The 26,448-nt window shown below is 40.8% G+C and overlaps 1 protein-coding gene across 4 annotated transcripts in view; it reads right to left on the bottom strand.

The window, feature by feature from the left end:
- The window catches only part of LOC150089187 (dachshund homolog 1-like), a 279,932-nt gene that overhangs the window by 47,471 nt on the left and 206,013 nt on the right, over window positions 1–26,448 (bottom strand). For 3 of the 4 annotated variants that reach the window (XM_090388287.1, XM_090388303.1, XM_090388311.1), the window contains 3 exons: window positions 7,334–7,425; window positions 3,112–3,303; window positions 951–1,166 (listed from right to left, as the gene is read on the bottom strand). In XM_090388287.1, coding sequence (XP_090244413.1) covers window positions 951–1,166; window positions 3,112–3,303; window positions 7,334–7,425 — 500 coding nt within the window. The remainder of the gene's footprint in view (window positions 1–950; window positions 1,167–3,111; window positions 3,304–7,333; window positions 7,426–26,448) is intronic. The other variant, XM_090388294.1, reaches the window with a different exon arrangement.

Genomic DNA, 26,448 nt, shown 5'->3' with positions numbered 1-26,448 from the left:
TCTCCATCATTAGTGTTTTACTGTTCATTTGCGATGGATGTTGTTCGGGAATAAGATACTGCTCGCTGGTATTTTACATTTAAATCAAAAAATCTTTAATACCAGAAGATAACTTCTCTGCAGTACATCGGTGTAATGCTGTGTTGCCACAGTTTGCTGAAAAACAAAATGATTGTTTTTATATTAAAATCCTGTGATATTAGTCAATGAACATAGCAAATGGAGTTCAAATAGTTGTTGTTTTTTTATCAGACTCACGTTTTGTTATACTAAATTAAAACTGATTTATTTTCAAGTTTTTAACATACAAACAATTTTATTTTTATAGCGTGATGGTGTTCAGCTTTATAAATACAGAGAATATATTGTTAAAGATGAGTGAGTCTAAAAACGAGTTACTATTTAAATTTTTCATGGTCAAGAAGAGTGGCTTTTTGGTCAATTTTCCTTCGCACCACACACGGACGATTCTAAGGTGAGTGACAAACCACCCATCACAATCTCGCTGAACTTTAAAAAGGTGGAATAGTTAAAGTACTGCCCGCGAACTAAGACCACAATGGTGAGGCAATATATTTGAGCACCCCTGGTCTAGAAGAAGGATTATGAACTTGTAAAAAAAAACACGATTAGCTAATTTTCGATGTTAACAGTTAAACGCCCTATCTTAGCCACCCTCCCTTGCCTTCCATGTCTGTTATGATTTAAAAAGCTGTAGTTGCAAGTCTGATTCTAGAAAGAGACAGCTGCAGAAAAGCTTACATTTTACCCAATCAAGAGCGGTCTCTTCACTTCCTTTGATAGGTTAGTTTATATGAAGCCACATTTTATAATATCCACATATTGATCTAAGGAAAAACGAGATATAAGAAGCTGGTGTTTTTTTTTTTAATAGGAGAAAAGTTCTTAAACAAATTTATTAAAGATGTGCATACGCTGCTTCCGTTTACCTTTTTCTAGGTTGATCTGTCGCTCTTGCTGCCGGGCGTTGTCTGCCGCTACCTTTAGTAACCCCTGGATGTTCCGTAAAAGTGTCTCCATGGAGGATGCGCTTTGACCGGCGAGTGTGCTGCCATCGTTGACTACATTTGGAAATGCTAGAGGTTGACTTGATGGTAGACGATCGGTATTAGCAGTACTGCTGACATCCGGGTTGTCACTCAGATCTAGAAAGAAACAAAAACAGCATGGCAATGTCACAGGAATTCGGAGCTTACTTCAAATTCCAGTAGCGCTGCTTACTATGTTTAGTGAACACAAACTTATTATGCAAAACTAAGTAGAAATTACCGTATTTATTGGACCATAAGATGCGACACAATTTGGAGTAGCCAAATTAAGGAAAATCATAATTGAAAATCCACACAGCCACAAAAAGATATAATTTTTAGCTGTAAAACTACTCGACCGTTCTGTTTCGTTCCATGGGGTGTAGTGAATCTCGTTCTAAAGCTGTTTCTTTTTCACCTAAAGGACTAGAATCACTGTGTGAGACTCGAAAGTTCTGCAGATGCGTGAACTAGAGATATGCAACCTTTTACAATCTCCTTGATTGGCTGTGGCGCTTGTAGCGGTGGATGCAAAACTGTTTTCTAACCCCACCGATTGGAGAAGGTCAGACATTTTGATTATTTATGTATCCTCCATCTTATCTTGTCTAAAAATCAGAAAAGGTGACTGAAATTTAATGTCCAACAGCTTTTATTTCACATTTTTACAGCTTCTTTTTATATCCATTTTTTGGTCCCCCTTTTCCCCCGCTGTTTTTTTACACTCCTTCTTTTGCCCCCCAAAAGCCTGCGATTTGGTCGAATACACCTTTTTTATCCCCTATCTGGCTGGTAAATTTAAGGAGAGGGGCACCCCTGAAGATTGCAAATTTCAGGATATACACGAAGAAGAAAACTGTTTAGAGGACAGAAATATAAACTCCCCCTCGACGGTTAAAGTATCAAGTGCAATTTCTTTGGTTTCGTCGAAGCTTTTCATCACATTTGTCTGTGAGTTAGTGAGTGATGTTACCAAGATCTCTAGTTGTTGTACACAAGCAATGGCGCCCTCATAATTTCACCGAGTTTCAAGATGGCATAAAAGGTGCCAATGAAGTCTGCTTTTACTTCCACCAAGAAAGCAGAATATTGAGTGACTGATAGTGTTGTTCGCTTTTTTGCTATTATCTTGATGTGGACGACTATTCTGAAAAGGAAAGTGACGTAAAATAGGAGTAATCTTCCTAAGTTTAAACTTCGACCTTAGTTATTGTAAAAGAATTTTATCTTTCATGGGAAATTCAATACACTTTTTCCTGGTCTCTTTATTTCGGTAACATTAATAATAAATTCACTCGCGCTGAGCATCCATGTACACAATTAGTAGACAGGATGGTTGTATGGCTACAGCTGTCCTTATTCATAGATAATAAATAATGTCGTACAAAAACGCTAGTCTCAGTAGAACATTTTTTCCAGCCCACGCACCGATAACTCAGTTAACTAGAGTGAAAGATTGGTAGTCAATTCTGTTTTACTTGGTGTTTGGCGATGGTCCCACTCCATCTGAGGATTCATTTATTGCTGACATACACTGTTTGGAGCTTTTGCTGCTTCTCGAGTTAATGAATTTATTTCGAGCTCAGTTTCAGTCTGAATGGTGAGACTAAGATCTTAACTATGGTCAGATGATCTGTGGTAGGCTTCTGAAACATGGGTTATTTAACTCACTGTGGTCTTCAGGGAACACAGCAGTACCAGTGAGTGTCTTGTAGGTTACTGCAGTTCGTTCGGAATGTGAACTTTTGTGATCTGTTACGGGTGTTATTGATAATCCTTTCAACTCGTCTGAGTTCCCCTAAACTAAGTGCTGCGAGTTAAATCAAAATAAATCTCTGTTTAATTTTGCATTCCTAGACAAAGAAAATTTCTTTTGTTTACATTAATCAATAATGTAAGTTAGTAGAGCATCGGCTATCTGGGTTGATGGAGAGAGGAACGGTATGCTTCATCTCAAATCATATATTACGCATATGCTGCATATCAATGGAAATGGACAATGAATGAGAAATTCAGATGTGTGCATGCGCAATTCAGGAAAATTCTTAAAATGGAGTCTTACCTTGTTCCCTGTCGTCCTCTTCATCATCGTCGCTGTCGTTATCATCGTCATCCGGACACTCGTTGTAGGCCGTTTCGCTTCCACTCTGGTCTCCTCCACCATTGCTGGCACCGGCGCGACTGCTGTGCTGAGAGAGGTTCAAAACCGGACTGTGGCCATTCGCCGAGGCTCCTGCAAGAAGCCAGAAGTAGCCTAATAAAGGCCACCAGATAAAACCCAGAATTAGATCGCTACCTTTGACTGCTGTTTCACGGTAGGTTCACCAGAGAAGTATCGGCAGGCGGGGACACTGTTGGTCCTTGCCCTGATTACAGGGAGGAGCGCTTTCGGTGCTGCCGTTGCTTGGCTTGAATCGTAGCTCACTACAGTTAGCATCGTTTACTCGAGAGAGAGAGAGAGAGAGAGAGAGAGAGAGAGAGAGAGAGAGAGAGAGAGAGAGAGAGAGAGAGAGAGAGAAGTTAGCTTTGAAATATTTTCAACCGAACCATACTTAGAATGACAAAGAGGAAATCCCATTATTCATAGTACTGCATTTGAACCAGATGGCATCCATTATGAAATGATTAAGCACATTTCACCAACATCTATGGATCACCTGCTCCTTTTAAATAACTGACGTTGAACGAAAGCGTGTAACCCTGTATATTCTTCTCTGGTATCATAGTGATGCACGATTAGCAGGTACAGATTTATTGTTCCAGACTTGTACACACAGTTTTGATGATGATTTGGTACTGATATTTTTGTACTATTAAAAATTTTTCTTATTTCTGGTGTGCCCCAGGTTTCGCCAATGATTACTGGATCTTGATTTCACAAGATGGAACTCCAAATAATTATTAGATTCCTTAACTGCACTCAAATATGACGTAAATGAGGCTTAGAAATATCCTTGATCTGTCCTAGGTTACCTTTCTCCGAGTATTTCTTGCGTTATTAAAACAGCCGAGTTAGCACTACGGTTGTCTGAGATCCAACTGGAGATTAACTTTTCTGTTGTGGCAGAAATTAGGCAAAAATATTACTTTACTGGTGTTCCAATTATATTAGGTGTCAATATAGAACTGGAGAATGCTATGTACGTCGACGATAAAAGTTTAGGATGGTTCATCAAGAGGAATGGAATGTATGACACATGGGTTCACTTTGACACAGAAATCAAACGACAAAGCAGGCTTGAAAAATTGCGTCTCCGTCCCTAAAGAAATTGAATGTCTTTAAATTTATAGGCAAATTCATGGTAACAAATTTCTGGGATGCTGAGGGTTTGTGCTTCTTGATTTCCACTGGAACAGTATGGTGTATGTCGCTGATGCGCCTAAAACCCAACAACTTGATTTCCTCTACAGAGGGTCTATCAACGCAGAAAACTATTAACCACAGTTTCTTTTTTCAAAGAAACGCATGGACTCTGACCAAATAAACGTTTCTTTGTCAAACCGTTTATTTGTGAACGGCTCCGGTCTAGTCGGAGTAGAAGCAGAAAATATTTAAGCCTAACTACAATTTTTGACAACTAAAGACATTGAAGGGGAGGCTGAATAAGGTGCTGAAGAGGCTTTTGAGTAAAATGAATGAGGAAAGCCTATCACCTTTCGTAGGTAAGGCAAAAATTATGAGGCACAAATATAAAATTTCAGGGAATAACAGAAGACATGATCTCAGAAAGTTTACTTATACACTTCCTTGCAACCTGGCCTTACTGACTCCTCACCACCCCCGAAAAGTGCTGTAGTGAATTTTCCTGCAGTAGTGCGAAGGAGATAGGCGAGTTTGGAGAATGATTTTTTGTTTTGCTTCTGAATCAAAATTGTGAATCTATGTTTCATTCGTGTTTCACTAGCTGGAGTGCAAAGCTCCCTGATTTGTACACGCAATCTCCCCATGCATAGATTATAGTCAGCCCTTCTCCATTTCTGTCCATCTGGTGATATCATTTCATCTAAAGCCTATTTAAGGAAGCAACACGTTTGATAAACCATAAACGTTGATACTGGTAAGAAGACTCTCACAAATTTTGAAATCAGTAATAATGTAAAGCATATCATAATTGATTGGCAGACAATTTAAGAGGGTCCGAATCTACCTTTGATATCTGAGTGTGGATTGCTTACGACAAGGCTCACTGACTCAGCTGCCTTCGAGGTATCTAAGTCAGCGAGCCCTTAGCTTAACGATTCTGCGAATTCCTTCTTGGAAAGAGTAGTATCTGGAAAAGAGAATCAGTTTCTAATCTATAAACGACGCCTATTAACTTTCTTACTGTTTGAAAGAATCTTTAGAGATTTTGTTTCGCCAATTTCTTCACCCAAAGCCTCAGTGGATGAGAAAATCTTAAAAACCCCTTCGCTTAATAAGGCCAATACAAAACTGTAAAACGGATGGTAGAAAATGAACGCTGACTGTAAATCCATGGTGGTGCTCTTGGACTGTGGATTATTGCGAACTGTAGTTTAATGTAGTGTAAACAGATTTATTAATTTTTGGCAAATAAACTGAAATATTTACGAAATTAAGGAGTGCATTATTCTGTAATGGAAAAATGGCCTTCACGTTGTAGTAGGAGTTTAAAATATCGTTTGGATATCTCCAGAATGAAGGAGGATGAAAATCACTGCAAAGAATTGTCCGGTAACGTCTAAGTGGGTTACAATCACACCAAAAATATGCATTCAGTGTTTTTGCCTTATAAAACTTTCGTGATACTCTCTGGGTTACAAAGAGTAACTTAGGCATCAGGGCCGGTGGCTAGTTACATTGGTCCATAGTCCTAAACTATGGAGAGAAAAAATTCTCTTCGATTATATGGCCTGGCTCTTTTAACCTTTTGATTAACACAAAATACTGCTCAAGTATAAACACCCAATAGTTGAAATTGATACTTTTTCCTTTAAGTTTCATCAGCAGCTCAGAATTATTCATAAGTAACTTTCATTTTCTTGGCATCCCCAGGAAAAACATTGTTGTTTCAGTTAATCTACAACATGGAGGATGTATTTAGCGATACCGATATACATAGACTGTTGGGCAGGAAGGATAGAATAATATAAGGAATAAATTGTTATCAGAGGAAGAACATAGCACTAAAGAATGGAGCATGCGAAACAGATGAGTTGTTCGTAGTAGAAAAGGGACAAGAGGAGGAGGAGGAACATACCGTAGCAGATTGAAACTGCTTCGCTTTTTCGCCTTCTTAATGAAGCGAGAAAACGTGCCGTACTCCCTTGCACCGAATAACTGAGCTTCGACCATTACTGGTTTTCTTGGAGAATATTTTTCTACTTAGCTGAGAGATGCTATTTTGGATAGCGATACGGTACAGCATGAATTCGAGGCTTGCTTGCCAATGATATCAATCTTCCGGCATCTGTACAGCCGAGGACTTCAACTGAAACTTTCATTACTGCGCACGTGCTGTAGTGGCATCGAAAAGCGTGGATCGTTCCTGTTTCTATACCATTCCAATCCTTCCATCTAAAACTACGTCCTGCGGTCTACACAGAAAAGATATCTCATGCGATGCAATTGGATTCGACTCGCGTTTAGTTTTAAACATGAAAAGATGGTCAATATGAATTTTATTTTTGTGTTCGGGGGAGGTTTATGCATTATTTCTGTATTTACTGGCTGAATCGCCCACTTTTTCCAATCTATTTAAATCTAAAACTAAAGAAAACAAGTTGAGTTGATAATTTGCCCACTGAAGAAATGAAGACCACGCGAAGTAAGGATATAAGAACTAATATAAAAAGTTAGCTTTAGAAATAATAAAAGAAACCAGTTTTTATTACCTAAGTAGAACACGAATATATGTAAGTCATGTGATTATTTTATTTAGAACTTCCGCAAGGGTTTCAGACCATTCCATGCGCAGACGTTGCAAGCAGAATTCGAAATTGCAACCCGTTGAGAATAAAGTGAAAAATATTTTCTTTAATTTTCCTTTCGATTAACACGTTTCGGATGCGGGTCCAATTTTAAGTGAACGCACATGTGCCGAACCTCTGGTGATCCTTCCGCTACGATATTCTAGATTATCGGATTCAGTTATGTGAAATGCTTTTCACCAGCGTGCATTAAGATTACATTTAGAAGTGATTATGGAAGAAAGTTGTCTGATTTTAGCACTAGTAGCGATAGCTGAAGATGTTAGGCAGTCAAAGGAACAGATGCGAAATACTGCGAAGGAATCCATAGAGAAAGATAGGAAGAGGCTACTTACCATTAAGGAATGCTTGGTCCTTCATCCTGTGACTGTCGAAGCCATACATCCTGTCTTTACTTTCTGGTATTTCCGGCCTTTCATCCCGTAATCTGTAATTTAGGGAAAGGAATTCGTTTTAAAGGCAGTTTGTATATTAGCAGTTGTATTTGTTGTTTAAACTAGAAATGCAGATTAACATTGCAAAGGGAACCACTCAACTTCAGTCTAATTTCTTTCACTGCTTATATTTTCATTGTATCAACACAGTAGTCAAGAATTTAATAGTTGTTCACAGTTCACCTGCACGCTTTTAATACTTTCTAAGGTAAGTTATTGTGGTGGGTCGCAGTAGCATTGCACTCACTTCTTGCCGCGTGATTGTGCTAACAGTATCTGCGCAGTGGACAATGCAAGATGACGTTGGACCCTCTCATTCCAAATATCGAAAGCTGTTGCCAGATTATGAAAGAGAACGTGAAACACGGTGAATTCTGCACAGGTGGCTTGCAGAGTATGGTGAGAATATCTTACGATGTACGAGTGTCATCATGGCGCCACACGTTTTCAGAAAGCCAAGAAACAACCATCAACTGATCTCATTCTCAGACCGCTATCACAGGTACAAATATTCTTTCCGTGCAGGATCTAATTTTAGTAAACAGACGCGTTATAGTGTGTGGACGATGGATGTCAAAGATATTGACGTTTGACTGAAGGAAAGGTGCATTGCTGTGTCCGCTAGAACATTTGCATTGGCTTGAGCTGGACGAAGATGCGCCCCTTCAAAGAATACGTGCTCGGGAAAAGACATAGGGACACCACTTTGGGTCAAAGAAGTTCAGCATGGTGCAATTCCACAAAGAGAACGAACCCTCATTTGACAAGGTCCAGTCCAGTGTCTTTTAGTATACCGAAGGAGTAATTCGTGTCTATTTTATCTCCTCCTCTTCCTCCTCGCAGGCAGAATTGGGTGTCTCTGGTGGTTTTCACTTGTTTGGGCACTGGGCAAATTGAAGGAGGAAAGAAATTCTAAACAGATACAGAACTCAAGCACCTGTAGTGTCTTCATGAACACCATATTACAACGTCAGCATCGCAACGACGATAAAATAAATGTGCCAGTGTATATAGAGAATACCCTGAAAACGAGTGACATAATTAAATTAATCTTAAATGCAACTAACTTAAATCCTTGTTCAGAATTGTTTAGAATCTAATCTATTCGACGCATGCAAACCTCTGGTGTGTGTCGTGAATGGTAATTTGCGACGCAGTTACAAACACCATGTTTAGACATAAAGTGATGGCTTCTAACAACTGTAACTCATCTTTAATGCTCTGAATGTGCACAGAAACATGGAAGGAAGGGGGGTTGCAAAACAGACAGCGAGAGATGCCATTCTTTCCTAATGAAGCAAGAATCAACATTTGCAAACGTCCTGTTCGGCTTGAGCGATGTAACTTGAGCGCCCCTAGCGGCGAAGCTTGCACGCCTTGCTAGTGACGAATGACAAAATAATTCATATTCACCAGGGTCTGATGAGGTGTGGGACTGTTTAGTCGTAATTAGCTCTGTGACGGAATGAAAGTTTAATTAACGCTATTCAATTAGACAATCCAAAAGGACATGAACGCTTCGAATGACGCTACGGAGGGGTATTCATGATCACGTAAAAGGAGACACAGATCACTGCCAGGACAGCCCACCAGACGTTCATCAGGTGAAACGACAGACGTCTCATCACTGCTGTTGACGCCGACAACTATTACCACGATCTGCGTAATATATTTGCCTTCAGACCATTGCAAAGGTTCCATTTATTCCTCGGAAAACAAACGTTTGCAGACTAATCTCTGCCTTTATTCCCTGTACGGAAACGCTATCAGTTAACGGAGATCTTTCCGCTTAATCACGCGAATAAAACCCACTTTCTGAAGCCTGTTTTTGTTTTGTTTGTAATCAGTAGTTCTGCAGAGGCTCGATGCGAAATGGGTGCTCCCACAATCACTCATGCGCGCAGTATAAGGGGACACGAGCAGCTAATAGTTAAAAATAATAACAAATGAGTATTCTTTGTTTAATCTGCAATGGATCCAACGCTCTATTTCCTTGTTCGTTGGCGTTTTATTGATGATAACCAATTCCTTTTACTCTAGTGCGTTGCAGTGTTTACCTTCGGTGGTTTTGGTTGATGGAGAAAACATCAAAGAGCCCACCTATTCTCCCGTACTCTGATAATCAGAAGAGCAAATAGAATGTCTCATGTGTGGCAAGTTTGTTGTTCGGACTCTCCAGCTCCTTTAAGATTAGGGACCTACTGAAGCGGTTATGTTCTGCCTGTGCCAATTTTGGCAACTAAAACGTGTTAGAGGTTTCGATTGTTCCAGATAAGGTAAAAGAAGTCAATTGGTGAATTTTGTCTTCTCAAGATAACGGAATATAATTTTGGGCGACTTAAGTTGTGTTGAGTTTAAAAGTCTTTCCCTTTTATATAAAGTTTTTTTTTGGATTCAATTTCAACAACAGACAGTCCACCCCATTCTTTGGTATTCTAATAACTAGAAGAGCAAATAGAATGTCTCATGTGTGGCAAGTTTGGACTCTCAAACTGAATTATCTCAAACCACCTCTGTGTCCTGTTAAGATTAGGGATCTACTAAAGTGGTCATGTTCTGTCTGTACCCATTTCGGCCACTAAAATATGCTAGAGGGTTTCGATTATTCCAGATAAGGTAAAAGAAGTGAATTGGCCAGTTTCTTCTCAAGATAACGGAATGATTGTGGGTGACGTAAGTTGTGTTGAGTTCAAAAGTCTTACCAATTTTAATTCTTTAATTTTTTTTATTTTGTGTGAAGTTTCTTCGGATTCAACTTTCCAGCTGAGTTTTTTCGAGTTCAATTCAAATCCGAGTTCAATTTTCCAGCTAACTGATTAAAATACTTTTAAAGTTCCAGATGAGACGCCACCAGAAGGAAAATGCCACCACAATGCATCCCGTTAAAGATAGGTGAAGCCATCACTGGTCCTCTCTTACTTAGAATCTACTACTCCAAAGACGCCTGGCTGCACTATTACGTTCAAGACTGAAGAACTGAAGAGATACCACGTGTAACAACCGGTGAAGGACTGCCTCATTTCTTTATATTTTGTATATTTCCCTCATGCTTATGTAATTTATAGCAATTTTGAGAAAATAATATCCTTTAATTCTTTTAATTATGTAAAATAATAAACACTAAGTTCTGTACCTGTCGGGTTTAGCATACATGGGCCCCATGTAACCGCCAGGCACATGTCCCTGTCTTAACCTCTGTATGTAATATCACCCCCCTAGCTTCTAGCTGTCCAGGGGGTGGCTCTTTGGCAGAGCAATAAACAGATTTAATAAATAAATAAATAAATAAATAAATGACCGATTTTCACGAGTGTTCAAAGGACAGTTCTCGGGTTATCAAAGTGGGCTGTGGCTGTTCTAGCAATTCGCCAGTATTGATTTCTAAAACCAGATGAATAGATTGCAAACACATGATGGAAACAGAGAGGAGGTTGGGAAATCTGAAAAATAAAGGAACTGAAGAACAATATTTTCAATAAAAAAGATAATAAAATAAATTAAAAGAGTGAAGTGAACGAAAAGATCACTCTATTTGCATAAAGCGAATTTTTTTTTTGTGAGAGAAGCCATGCTAGCCTCGATGTTTACATTACGCAGCGAATCTTTCACAAAGATTTACTTTTTTCCCCCCTGTCTTTAATGCCGTGTTTTTAAAACAGTGGAAAACCAGCACCTTTTATACCATAAAATGACTTTGTTAAACTTTGGACAGCCTAAAACTTTGTGGCGAGTGTCAAAGGCAAACCGGTTCTTCCGCCTTTCTTCCGCTAACTGCTTTTCGAACCGACTGAGGGAGTAAAAATAGCGGGGTGGAAAACAGATCGGGTGTTTTACGTTAATTAAGAGACCAAACAGAAGATTTAACGGACTAATTTTATTTGCTAGCTATTCATTAAACTTTGGTCGGCGAAGAAAAGGTGGAGGGAGGGACAGAAGTCCGGGGTTTTGTTCATATTGACTCTGCTCGATTCCTGCTCTGCAAAAAAATGTTGTGTTTTGAGAGCCATTGGAGAGTAATAACAGCGATTATTCCGTTGACTTTACTGCGTGAGACTTGAAAAGAGGTGAAAAAGTGTCCACCAGCAGCAAGTTCATTAACAGACAAAATAAAAACATTCATCAAGTACCGGAAAGGTTTTGTTTGTAGTCTTTTCTCCATCTGCGCGCAGGATTCGTCGAGTGAATACTAAAATGGTCATTAACTCTACCCTATTTCCACCCCTTGATCTATAGCATTGCCAGCAAAATTAACAGTCAGCCTTGGGAAATTGGAATGGAAAATGGGGGAGCGCGAGTACTGCTTCCGCAAGTGGAAGCCCACGTAACGTTTATTTTTGTTGCCTCCGAGTGTAGTAGTACTGTCTCGCTAGGTGGCATTGGCTGCATCGATATTTATAATCGTAGAAAAACAGAGGGAAAAAATATCTTACGCGTGATAGAGATTGCCAAACTTGGTAATACAAGATCGATTTGAATAACAACAAAATGTATTTTGAGTGTTCCTAAATCAAAAAGACAAGAAAAATGGATATCTGTTTCGTAAAAAAGGTATAAGGGCCCTCATTCAAACGCTTTTTATCTTTTAGAAAAATCGCACGGGTTTTAAACCACGAATAATCACGTTTTTCTTATTAACTTCATTTGTTTTTCATCCAGCAAAAGTTCGGATAATTTCGGGGGCGACTTGTCTTCTATCTCCTTTCGCTTTTTTTGAATTTTTGAAAATTATTTTTAAAAAATTAATTTAAAAAATTAGCTTTTGATAAAAAATCATTTAAATTTTGATTTTTTCGAAAAATCAAAAGCGATAAAGTACAAGACTTAATTTGTATATACAAGAATGCCAGGGATATTGTAAAAAATTAAACGAATTCATGCCTTTGTTCGAGTCAAGTAAATGGTGGTGATGTAGTTGGGATTATTGAGACTCAGAGATAAGATATGAATTTTATTTCTGTTAATATTGTGTTTTTAAGAGAAAGATATGGAGGAATGGGCTTAGATTAAAAACTGCCTGAGGGTGGCAAGAATGTTCCTTGAGTCAAATAAAGTTGAGTTTTCCGAAATGACTGGTGGTAAAGGGAAGATGATATCAGGGGTATATTAAAGGCCAAACGACTCGAGGTAAGACAAAAGTCTTTAGGCATGCTTGGTACAAGTGAAATAATGAAATTCGGTGTTTTTCGGCTCGATTAACTGGATGCAAATACGTAAAATGCCAAAATGGATGACAGGTGAGGTTATGATGTTAAAGGAAAACAAGGCTCCAGCGGAGGATGGCATATATTAAGCTATAATTAAAAAGGCCGAAACTGAGAGTGTCAAACCATTGGGAAGAGCGTTTTTTGTTTCCGGAAGTATCCCAAATTGGAACGAGCAAAAAGAAGTACTAGCAATAGAAATAGCGCAGAGAACATGACCGAATGCATTTTCCAGGAATGGGTTAGTATAATAAGTGTTAAATGTCTTCCCGGTGCACAAAAGTGGTGCTAAAGAGGAGTTGAGTAATTATAGGCAAGCGAGTCTGACTCTGTGTTAGTGGAGATCGTGGGATCTGTGGTTAAGAATGCGATTCAGGACAATCTCTTCAAAAATGGTTCCTTCAATATATCCCAGCATGGGTTGGTTAAGAGGAGGTCATGCCTGACCAATCTGGTAATTACTATGGTGTATTCATTAAACAGTTCGATATAGGTTTGACATTATATATGGGCGCCTCCGTAGCCAGGTGGGAAGGAGCAGCAGTGCGTAGCACACGCTTCTTGATTAGACCGGGGTTCGAGCCCGTCACCACCAAATACGGAGGATGCGGAAAGGTCAGGGAATGACTACCGCATATTCCCGGAGCAATATGGCCTTAGTTGCTAATGCTCCTAAAAACCAAATAACAAACAAACAACAAACATTATATATCTAGACTTTAGGAAAGCTTTTGATACTGCTCCACATGGAAGGCTGCTGTATAAACTGGAAGAAGTTGGAGTTACTGGTAAGATCCTACGTTGGATCGCTGGCTGACTAAAAATAGGAGAGAGAGAGAGAGAGATTGTCATAAATGGGCAGCCCTCAGGGTATTGACCAATTTAACAAGTGAAGTCGTTTTGAGCTCCGATTTTTTTGTCCCCTCTTATTTCTAATTTTCATAAATGTTACTGATAGGGGCTATGCAAGGGTCAAAGTTTAAAATTTTAGAATTTTCATATTTATTTATTTTTTGGCTGATGCAGAAAAAGAAGTCTGCTTCGTCATCATTTTGTCTTAATGGTATTTCGTGGTTAAAAAGAACGTAATTTTCTGGATTTAATGAATATATATGCAAAGTGCTCTTCTGTGCTCTTTTTTTTTTGTAATTTGTGGTAGACGTTTTTCACAACTAAGTGAAGCCTCATTTTCTGACTGTTTCGCTATTATTCAAGTATAGAATATATTAATAAATTATTTTAATTATTTATTATTTTAATTCTTCAGAGAAAATGTTTACTGAAACTTGGTTGAATCTATGAATGCTGTTATTGTCTTCAAGACGTTTAAAAGAATGATTTATTCAATACAAAGTAATGAAATGAATTTTCATTCTTAAATACTCGACTACTTTATATTCGAAAATGTGACCATTTTAAATGAGAGGAAATATTTCGTTCTTCTTTTTTTTTTTTCCGAAGAATAAAACCCCTGAAAATATTAATCCAGAAGACGAATGACAAGAACTCCAAATCCATCTTCAAATTAACCCAAAAGAATATATATCCTTTTGAGCTATTGTACTGTCATTTAAATAATAAAGTCATTTTATATTGAAGATCACAGGAATCCGTCCACCATATTAAAAATCTTCTTTCAGTGTCCCACTGTTTTTCCTGACGCTGTGGAAAAACCCAGGGGGTGGGATTTCAGCTATTGTTTCAGTGGTGGCTGTTAATCAATATCTTGATTTTTGATTGTTATTTTACTCCTCTTTCTTGGATGCGTTGATTCAGTGGTTTACCTTCTCCCCAAGAAGCATTTTGGAGTTCATCCCATATTGATTTTCTCCATCTACGTTCTTGTAGCTTTAAAAAAACGGATAGCCAGAGTGTTTGGAGTGAAATTAAGAAATCATTGAGCGGAATAAACCAGTTTTAATATCTGCATCAATGCGATAATCAATTACTTCCAGCATCGCATTTCTCTGCTCGAATCCGAATCGCCCGATTCCTCAATGCCATTCCTCCCTGTAATGGTAACTGCGATTCGGAATGAATACCATTTTTGCATTCGACTTTTCCATCCAATAAAAAAAGAGAAAACGGCATCAGAAAGGAGATAAGAATAATAGCTTCCCAATAAATACGATCGACCACCGATAATCTACCTGACAGGTCTGTAGCGACAGTTTAACGGAGAACCAATTTGCTGGACACAACCAAACATAACGTTCGCACTGAGAGGTAACAATGATGCCGGCCTAATATCAAGCTACAAGATATCATCTAGCTCCTCTGCAGTCGACAACCCCCCTCCCCTTTCCTCCCGTCCGCCTCCCTCGTACCGTGATAAATCTATCTCCTTCATCGGCGCTGTTCCCGTCACACGAATTACACCTTAAGAGTCCTTTCTTTGCTTCTCACCACTGCAGGCTTTCGAAAATGTAGAATCAATACAACACCCTGCTTGACGCAGACTTCTTTGAAAGGGCATGGGAAAAAGAAGAGTTATGATTTGTGTCAATATGGTCGGATTGTCTGTAATGAAAAAGAGAACACTTCGCCTTGCTGTGTTTGGTTTGATGTTTTTCTTTCTCCACCTCTTGTTAACCCCCTTCCCCTCTTTCCCTCTCTCGTCTTCGGCCTCCTCTTACCGAATTCTTCGCTTCGGAAAGTGAGCAAACACGAGCTCGAGTTGAGAGCACGGACTGTGAACACGGAGAGTATAAATTAAAAGGGAAAACCAGTTTAAAGAATGCTTAAAATTACATTTAGAGGGATTTCATTAATCATCGAAAATAAAGAAGTGAAACACATGCGGATGACTGCTGGGGACTGGGTTCCTGCCAAATGAACAACAGTGTTTCATTAAACACGAATGCAAATTACAACCGCGTTCACTTCACTGAACAAATGGATACCAGAGCTCCCGAGGCAATCCTGGCCTCCTATTAGGGACCGTTAATTTGCCCTCATTTGTCTGGAACCATATGTCAGTGCCAGGGCTGCTGGAGGAACGCCGTTCCTCACCACCAAGCCATGTTTGTTTTCACATATTTCGCTCGTGTTGCTACGCCACCCCTCTTGTCTTTACGAGAAAACTCTTAAAGGCGCTGTCAAGTCTGACTAGACGAAGCGACACCAAGCGACCGGGTTGGCAAATGAGAGGGATGTACCCCCGCCGCATTATTTTTACCCGTTTAATGTTGGACATCGACTTTGACCTCCGTTTTGGACCACACTGGATTCGAAGACAGTTGTCCCCTCTCTTATCTGTGGACTAATTCTTTTTTATGGTTTTGGGGAAGAGGACTATTTGAGGAAGAGGCTATTTGACATCGACAAGCCCATCGTGTTTAAAATCCGTCATCTGATGATGACAGTCCGTCCAATTGGAAAGCTTAATTGTCTTCGGTGTAATTCTAACCACATTGTCTTCGCGTTAATATTTATGATGTGTTTGGATGGTTGAGGAAAGCTTCGAGGTCTGTTACGCAATCCTTTTATTTTTCGGTCTTGGTAACTTTGCGCAGTGTCTGAGGGTTTTCGTTCGCCCAAAGAAATGGTAAAAATATACTCGCCACGTATGACCAGCAAATATTCATGTTACGTTAATTAACATTCCACTTGCGAGCGGGAATTTTTCAGCTTGTTAAAGATATCATTTGACGGGGCAATTAGGGAGATTATTTTCTCGAAATTGAGGACCAGCCGCGTAAATTTTAATTATCCTTAAAGGTGGATTTAAGTTCACACTCTTGTAACTGTATATTGCCTGGACGCGAGGGCAGCCCTTTTGGAAATGAAAACAGAAGTACGCGTTGGGTTCGAGAGTTCGACTGACTCACGGAGGGGAGTGCGCGATGGTGGGGATTTCGGATTTTTGCAGGGGGCGCAGCAATCGAATTTGTGGCTGTTTAGAAATCGAGAATTGTGCGCGTGATTTGGGTTTCTAATGGCAACACGAGAAAGCGTGGATACTTTTAACGGACTCGACGAGGATTTAAGGGGGACTGCGCAAGGAGGGTGTGGAATTCAAAGCGCTTAATTTCGCCAAAGAGACGCTCAAGAGTGGTTAGCGTTTCTGCCGTCAAACATCGGCGATGAAAAGGTCTTATTCATTCGGTAATTTCGGCCTTGTAAAAGGCAGAGGTCTTCTGGTCGAGGTCGGTAATCGCTGTCACAAGTGACTGCTGAATGCGAATGAAAGTCAATAGCTCAACAATGCACGCGACTTGCGCCATCACCAGTTGTCGCCTGTTGCTCACTCACGCGAACACGCATGCTCTCATACGATAGTATGCAACCGATTTATTGCTGTTTTTATAGAGCTTTGGTTTCTGCTAAAGACACCTTGATTGGGCACTCTTTTTGAGTTCAACGATGGCAGCTTCAGTTATTCCAGCTGAAGATGCGCAAAGGAACGAAGAAAAACATTGAAAAATAAATAAAAAAGCGTGCATTACATTATTTATTATTATTATTGCTCTGCTCATAAGCCCCCTTTGGATAGCAATAAGCTGGGGGGGGGGGTAATATTTATACGAAGGTTAAAGCAGGACATTTGTCCAAGGTTATGTGACCGGTGATAGTTCATCACCGGTCTCTGCTCTTTTCTGTCAATCTCAGTTTATGATGCCCAGCGTCTTTGAATGTTCGAGCGATCGACAGTGAAGATTGGTGACGCCTTTATTTAGTTTTATATTTATACGGCCATTGGTAGCTTTGGAATCTCGTTTTCTATCAGCTGATGTCGTTATAGTCATAATGGTTAAAACTTATGAATGTTTCCATTAGTTTCTGGAGTCTGTATGCATTCTGCTGGCAGAATTTATCGAGATCAATGGCAATCAAATCTACCGTGTTTCCTGGGACCATGCGTTCAGCCCTTTGAGTGAGGTTGGTGAAACTCGAAGTGCCCTGTGATTAGTCTAGCCAGTGCAAGGAGGTTAGCTGCTACAATGTGTTGTTTCCATGGGGTGACTTAGAGATTGATGTAGAGTTAGACTCCAGAAATAGTGTGCTGGTTGCCATCCGCCAGTTGGGCCATTTCAGGAGCCAGTATTCTGGGCTAAGAAACTTGTTGCAATGTGTCGTAGGGACAAAGGGCATATAGTTGCTGCATATAGAAATGTAGGATGGAGACATCGGAGGACGTACGACCAATTCAGCATCGTGTATTCTCGTTATTTCCTGGTGGTTTGCGCCCACAGAACAGATTACATTTTTGTTTTTGTGTTCAGGAGGCGAGCCTGGAATGCCAGCCCCTCATCCCCTAGGATACGCGTGTCTACATATTCTCTGAGTCAGTGACTGTAAGTCTCTTAGAAAAAATAATAATCAGGAGACGATCCTAGGTATGGGAAATAGGGCTATACTTCTCTTATAATTAGAATAATTCAGGTTTTTACAGGGACATGAAGATTAAAAATGAACACTCTTTAACTGCTTTAGCCCACTTTTGAAAATTTTGGGACCCTAATAAAAATAATAACAATTTAAAATGATTAATTTTGATTGGCGTTGCCACTTAAAAGTGTTGGCCGTTCCTCTATTTGCCTCTTTTGCAAGATAATTTACTATTTATTGTTTATTCATGAATAGTATTCAACTGTAAGTGTGCATGACTAATTATTATCAGAACTTGTTAATTATTAAATCAATGTGTGGCCTAAGGCAAATCCCATAGTTGTGGACAGTATTGAATGCTCATGTTTGGGTTTGGTTGAATTCAAAGAACGCCATTGGATAAAGGCAAAAAATATCCAATTCTTATTTATTTGGTTCTCACTTATTAACATTGAACGCTTTTCCTTTAATGTTTTTTCCCCTTTAAGAAGAAACGTCTTAAACCCTTGCGAGTTTCTTTTCTTCTGTAGTAAGAAGGGGGCACGTTACTTTTGTTAGGCAGTGTACTCGGCAGACTTGTGTACGTATGCAAATGACGATTTAAGAGTGTCCTTCATTTTGCAATAATCCCCGGCTGGTAATGTGTAGAGCAAAGAAGGGAGATGTGGCCTCCATTTGTTTCTCTCCTTCGGGGGCCCCTTCCAATCGTCAAATAGAGAAGCGCATCGTGTAAAATTAGCCCCGCGCCACTCAGCGAAAACTCAGTTGTCTTATACTTCGGGATGGTCGTCCCGTCTCTTCAGTTCGGTCATTATTTCTATATTATAGCGTTCCTCCGTTGGCAGGTTCATCTCGTGCTTTTCCGCCACTTAGGGAATGACACATTTATGAGCACCTAGTTTGCCTTATTTTTCCTACATCTCCGTTTCTCGCGAGCGGCAAAAACCGGGCGAACCAGCTGCTGCACACTAAGCACTCCAGTGTCGGATGACGCGTCTTCATCTCCAGGTGCGAGCTCGGGTGGGGAGGGAGGAAGAAAGAAAGAAAGTGACTGAAGGGGATGGGAGAAGAACAGAATACTCCCACAGCGCCGAGAGATGACAGTCCTTCGAAGGAGCCGTTCCTGGGTGTTTGGCGTTAACTGACTCCGCTACATTCGGTTATTGAGTTAGACACTGGTGACGAGAGTCGCAGCCGATATAACAAAGTTTCCTCTCTCTGTCCCTCCCCCTCCCCTTTCTCTTTTTATAGGTGAAAAGCCGGATGACACCGAATATCACCTCGCGAAGGAGTAGGGTGGGGTGGAGGATTACTGCGCAGGCTACAATTGCGCATTATCCTCGAAGAATATCATTAAAGGGGCAAACATTCATTTTCATTTCGCTCCCGCGCCTCGTAGCTTCTTGTTAGTCTGGCGACAATAGTTGGTACGGGGGGGGGGGGGGGTTTACGGATTGGCGCAACCACTATGTAAATCACTATGACACGTTTCCCCCCCTCCTCCTCCTCCTCCTAGTCGCCCACCCGCCCTCCCTCCCTGCCGTAGGCGAGGACACGGGCGCGTGTCGCCAAGCCGTGTGTCCGTAGCGCCGATAGCGTGGAAATTAAACCTGTATGAAATAAATTCTTCGAAATAATTTATCATGGTTTCCAAGCTGGTCATCGAGCAATATGGTGCGATCTGTCTTTTTCATTTCAAAAGATTAAGTCGAACGGACGGGAAAAGTGGTACACTGCTAGGAGCAGACACCGCTACTCCGGCCGTAGTAGTTGGCAGCTCGATGATTGATGCACGTGGAGGCAAAAAACCCTACTCTTCTTGTTGCCAAGGCACCGTTAGCAATCCATCATTCTGTCGGCTTAAATTAACTTGGAGAGAGATAAAATTTTGCGAGGATACCGAAGAAAAACACCTTTGCTGCGCGAGCGTCTACTATGCTCACTGGCCCATTGCCTCTTATCCCGAGTTTGCATTTCTCATTTGGAAACGAACGCGGCCGACAGTGTCTCTGATACTTTAGTGTGTCCCTCCGTTTGCCGACTCCCCCCCCCCATCCGCTCCGCTCTACCCACCCTCCCGGGCGGTAAGGCGACAGGTACAGACTCACCTCCGACATGACGCAAATAACAGAGAGCGAGCTCTGCAAAAATGGTCTTTGCCTGAAGCCGCCATTTTTATGGAGACCATCTTCTTTGTCACAGGCTGTTCCCACATTGTCCCCGCTTCCCCTTTCATGTCGCTCTTCCACAACACTGGCCACATCTAGCATCGTGATCCCCTTTTTTTGTCCACCTCCCCTTAATGAAACACGGACTTTCAGCATCAGCGTTTTTAAAAGTTCACGTGTTCTTGTTTTCCTCCCTTTTATTTCCAACTAGAAAACTTTGCAAAGTTAAGTTGTCGGCTCGTGCTTTCTTTTTGGGAACCAAGAAGAAGAAGAAGAAGAAATGTTTCTGGCGATCTTCTGATACGTTCCCTTTCGAGGGACTTTTCTCTCGTAATAATAAAAAAGGTATCGCTGCCGTTTTCCGATTTTAAAAGGTCGTTTGTCAACCTTAGAGGGAAATGGATGAAAAGCCGCGTTAAATATTTAAAACGGGTTGGTAAAATCAGTGGCGCAAAAGAGCCAGGTAAACACAAACAGAGAGTGTGCACGAGACAGGCCAGCCGTTATGATGTATTGCCTCGGGGCCTCTCTGGAGCAGTTACGCAAAGATCATGCCAGTGTACAACATACAGCTAACACTGGAACTTGATGTATTGGAGGTGTTTCCGGTGACAGACTACTGACCGTCTTGCGCTAGCAAATGCACGCGCGAGTGCACGACCTGCATTGGTTGCGTAAGAATTCCATTCTCGTTACTTATACAAAGATATCCATTTGTGTGAGGAGCCGTGTCAGTAGAGAGAGCGAGGATGCACGAGTGCAGTTGCGGATCAGGTATTTCGTGCAGGATTTGGGGCTTTCCACCACCTGATACGCGAAGATGCTCTCCCGATTATCATAATAACTCGGGGCTGTTTTTTATGTGTCCTCCCGTAGGCTTTAAGGCAAACACTTCGCTCTCTCTCTCTCTCTCGCTTGTTTTCTTCATCTCTTGTTGTTACACTAAGTGGGTGCCACTGTAAGATCGCAACCAACTGACCACAACAGAAAATGGCCATTTGTTTAGAGAAATCTCTAAGGGCAGATTTATCTCGGTACACGAGGCTGTTGGTCAGAACCTGCCATTTTCTTCGGCGTTATTTTACATACGAGAAAGAATATCTTCTAAGATGGCAGATTCGAAAAAGCAGCGATTTCTGCAGGGTCAACATCCATTGACACTTTTACAAAGACTTATGCAAGATCTGTGGAAGGCTGTTAGACGTAAACTTCGAGAAAAATGGAAATTGGCTGCATTATGAAGACATAACCCTAGGTCTTTACCCTCCGTGCTCAACAAATCTAACTCCTCTTGATCTGTTTTTGTTTTTGACTAAAATTTAAACTCAAAGGGAGATTTAAAGACATTTTGGAGATGTGACAAAACTCGAAAGAAGCACTGCAAGAGATAACTAAACAAGAGCTCCAAAAATGCTTCCAGCAATGATGTAATCTCCTGATAACGCGTCTCCTCTCAAAGAAGACGCAATGTTTTTGTTGCAGATGGTAAAATGCACTTCTTAGTAGCTTGCAAAGAATGTTATACGTAATGATGTTCTTGAAGAAGCAAGGAGAATGACTACAATCGTTAGTTAACAGACTTAACAGAGGGTGTAATAAATCACAGGCCCCCCCTCACCACACCTCAGGTTCGAGGTTCAGTCGTTTTCGTTCGTACGACTCTTTATGTTAGAGATCAAAAAGGACCAAGTCATGAACCTGGTGAATTTAAACGTTGCCATCCTTAATCTTGAACTTCCAGCCAGATGGAAGGTAGCCGGTGAATGCTGGACTATCAAATGGAATCTCATTGTGGACTGAACGGTCGCTTTGATCCAGCACTGGTTTCTAAATATCTCGAGCTGCAACGGCAAACGAGTTCAGAGTCTTGTCCGCTTTCAAATGATTTGAAAAGTCGAATCATTTGAAAGAAGACAAGAAGTCAAATCATTTTAATTCCTTCATTGTAACTGCGCGCAACATTCATACTGAGCCAGATTATCTTTCCCATTTTGATTATTAAATGGATTTTGTCTACTGATGATCGTCTATGTTGGATACCACTGCTTAAGGAAAGCTGGACTGATCAACTGTTGGAAACATGCGTGCTGGGGAAAAATCTTCCGATGTGGTTATCATCATCCATTCCGTATATTAACGGTATGACCTTTAAGATCCGTTTTATCGCTGTCTTAGTGTCGTACATGCCTTCTTCTTTTTTCTGCTCAGCTTTGCCTTGTACTCCTTTAAGGTCACTGCTGTATCTCGAAGACAAAGCGGGACTTTTTGAAGAAATGGGACTTCATTTGACACTTACCAAGAAATTCTGATATCTTAAGCTCTGTATTTCCAGCTGAGTGCACATTTAAGGATACTAATCGATTTGTTCCTGTCATCGCAACTTGCAAGAAAAACAGGTTTGACATCTGTCAAGTTCATCTCTCAGCAACGTTTAAAAAAACTTACTTTTTCCTTTATCTCAATACCGCTAGGCTTCTGATATCGGGGCTCTTTCGCGATATTGTTCTTAGCTTTTCGATCGAGTTTGGAAAGCTGATACATCAACTTAGAAATTTCTCGTTCTTTCTTTGAAAACTATTTTGACCACGCTCCATAATGACCTAGGAGTCCTACGCATTGGTTTCTTTACTCCAAATAATTTAATATTCTTCTTCTATCACTCAATTCGCGTGCATCAAACGCTCCTTTCAAAATACAGTTATTAAACAGTTGATCAGAACTATCTATAGTTTATATTTAAATCTTTCTGTACGTTTTCAGTGCTCTCGTATCTTCTAAATCAACTAAGGAGACGTAAAAGAAACGGGTTTTTCATCCCAACAACGACAAAACAATCTGACAGCAATTGGAATTTTCATAAGGCAACGGTTTATGACTTTGGTTTTTACCTCGGCACGGCGCTGGAATCGCTATTATCCCTTTAGTGCATAAATGCAATTTTTTCTTCCTCCTGCAAGTGTAATAAATGGCTGGCCGATTCCTCCTGCTGCACTGCTAGCGGTACAGAACACCATTCAATAATCCCCAACATTGGAACTGTTAAGAGCTACTGCGCCAAACCTCTCTATTCATGTGCGGCAGAGTTGTGAAGCCATTCTCTTCCCCCTGCCCCCCTCTGTTACTGCGTCAATCGATGACCTATCCCCCAGATAGTGTCCCCCTCTTTTCCTGCTGCGATCTTGTAGGCAATAGAAAACCCATTACTGCGATCTCGGACAAAACCTTTTTCCGGGTCGACTGCTTGTCTTCTTTCGAAAGCGACAGATGTCGTGCCAGTCGGTTCACAGATGGTTTAAAAAGAAGGGGTTAGTTTTTCCTAACTTTTTCCCTTCAGGTTGATACGCGATGGTGGTGGTGGTACAAAAGAGAAAGGCGTACGATTGCAATGCTCGCTGATTCCGCACGATAGGTGGAAATACGGGCCATCTAATCTCCACAGCCCCCCCCCCCCCCTCAACTGCATCTTACTATCTGTATCAGAAGCAAAAGAATCGGCGTACAGCTACTTATTATCTTTAATTAAATTTTGTATAATTAACTATGCAAATGAGAACACTTCTTGGTGGTGTATGGTAACAGCTGCCATCGGCGCCGAAACCGGTAGAAAAGTGCCCCATTTTTATAAGAATGACACAACAGAAGCGCCGACTGCTAAATTGCTCTTGCCTGAATCCACGTGCTGCTAGCGCACCCTCATTGTCTAACATTGGAAGATGACCACTTGGACAACGGCGCAAGTTTAAAAGCATCCTTTGTGGAATTCGCAGACACTGCCGCTGCTTTTCTCTTTTAAATTTCGTCCCGCTTTGAAAGGGAACGGATTCTTTCTTGAGGGATCATCCCTCGTGGTAGCGAAATGGCTAAGAAAAGGTCAGGGAGAAATACTCTGGGTTCTTTACGCAGTAAGGAATCATCTAGGAGCTTTTCTCCATAAAACAAACCGGTTTTTCATCCCAACAACGACAAAACAACTGTAGAACCCACCATTTTAGAGACTTAATTTAAAAAAAACTGAAATTAGTCTTTCAGTTGCCCAGGGTTGCTTTTAGAGGGCTTCGCAGTTAATTAATGCTTTACCTGAGAGACTTCTCGAGATATTTTTGGGCATAATTTACGAGATTATTTTATTTTGCCTTTTAAGCCTTTATAGTTTTTATGGTACATGTAAGGATTCCTCTTTGAGCTTATATTTGGACCTCTGCAGCCACCTTTGCAGTCTAAACTCGGCGAATGTCACGACTCAGTAACGTTCTGTGATTAATTTTAATTAAGTAAAAACCAATCGATAGTATTTCCCCTGGAGTACCCCATTAGAATAAGCAAACGACCTAAGAAAGTTTTTTCTCCTGACTTTTTTGTGATGTTTCGCGCATTCGTGTTTTTATGGAATATCTCGGTGGTACGACCTAAGAAATTAAAGGTCGCTCTCAGTTCTCATTTGTCGTCTAAGTGGGCTTCATTTTAATGCCTGTTGTAAGACAAACTGATCTTGTTTACTTTTTTGTTGTTGTTTTTTATCACCCTGCCATCTCCTCGCGATTGAAAGTTGTCTTCCGTTTACCGTTGTTTATTTTGTGTTCAAGTCTTCTTAATCTTCTCCTTTGTAATCTTCCCCAATAAACGGCATTTTCAGGTGAAGTACTGCAAGGTTCGGTTGGATCTTAAAAGGAGCTGTTTCTTGAGTTGCTTCCTTGGGGGGATGATAGCTTCTTTGATTTTCAGTTTCTTGTTCCCGTGTCTTCTAGAAAATTTCCATCTGCCTGAAACACCATGCATTTGGCGCTCCAATTATAGCGGATTTGTTACTCAAGCGACTTTCTCGAAGATAGGGGGATATATCCCCCTATGTCCTTATTTAAAAATCGAATAAGGTGAATGAATCGAAAGTTATCATTTTCGGTTCATTTCGATGGGGCCTGATAAGTGTCAGGCCCCATCTTTAACTGATGTTGACCACTCAACTGCTGATGAGAAGCAGAAGTACACTGCTGAAGAAATTAATAGAACACGTAGAAAAGGTGGTGTAACTCGTGCGGCTTGTGATGAAGCGGGACAAAATTTAATATGGTGGTGTACCATAGAACAGTGATGAAACGAAGAGACAGGAGAAACTTCGTACAGGTATAAGGGACATTTAGAGGGGTTGTATAAGAATTACCAAGTCACGTTACAGAAGTCGATGCTCGAAAATATGATCACATGACATCAGTCGTATGATCCCATCGAGCTGCTAAACAGGCCTGCAAGCGATGACTGTGCTCGATACAAGGGTGTCTATAAGATTCTGCAGCAACAAATCCCATTCTTCCACCACTGCAGACTTTAGCTGCCCAAGTGACCGAAGAGTTGGCTGTCGGCATGGCATGCGACGCCCAAAGGCGTCCCACACATGTTCGATTGGATTTAAGTCTGGTGATCGTGCTGGCCACGGCAGTCGTTGGATATCTTCAGTTTCAAGAGATTTCATTCATTTTATGTTGTAGCTTTTCTTGTATATTTTAGCCATTCTTTTATTTTTCATTTTATGGTAATCCCTGGCATTTTCTGCCGTGAAGGAAATTTGTAACTTACCGATGTAGACCTATATTTAAATTTGGTAGGACAAATAAAGATTTATTTATTTATTTATTCTTCCACCACTTCAGCTCTATGTGCAGTGTTAGGGTGCATTAAAATGAAATCTGGGGCAACCGTATCCCTAAGAAGTGGTGTATCAAAACATGAAGAATGGTTCGGCTGTTGATCATTGTTCTGCCACACACAAGAACACTGCCTCCACGGTAATTCCCTTTCTCTGATGTTGGAGGGGATGGTACCGCATTCCTCATTGTCTCCAGATGAAATAACGTCTAGAATCTGTTTATAGATTAAAACGGGACTCATCGGAAAAAAGAACTGTTCCTATTTGTCAGTGCTCCAAGTCACATGTTCATGGTACCAGTTTCCACGAGCCCTGCTGTGGTTTGGGGTTAATGGAATACAAACCACTGGCTTCCTTGCATAGAGTCCACTTGAATTGAGCCTTCTTAACACATCCGTTTGGAAATGTTTTCATTTATGGTTGCAGAAACCTCAAGAGCAGTCGATGACAGGCCATCGTACGGTTCCGTCTTGCTGTTAGAGCGAGATAGCGGCCTGTTCTGGTTGACGTAGCCCTCGGGTGACCTCGGACAGCTCGTCTTGTAATGGTTCCTATCTCCTGAAACTGCTTCTGTAGTGCGTAACATATTTAAGCCAACGTGCCACCACCGTCCACGACTGCCAAGCTTCAAGTCGTACAACGGCCAGCCATCTCAAAGAATCATCTAAACGACGA

This window comes from Mastigoproctus giganteus, chromosome 2, assembly GCF_048544385.1.
Source record: "Mastigoproctus giganteus isolate SK-2022 chromosome 2, ASM4854438v1, whole genome shotgun sequence".
Classification (NCBI taxonomy): Eukaryota; Metazoa; Arthropoda; class Arachnida; order Uropygi; family Thelyphonidae; genus Mastigoproctus; species Mastigoproctus giganteus.
This window is presented reverse-complemented; position numbering and strand designations above follow the sequence as displayed.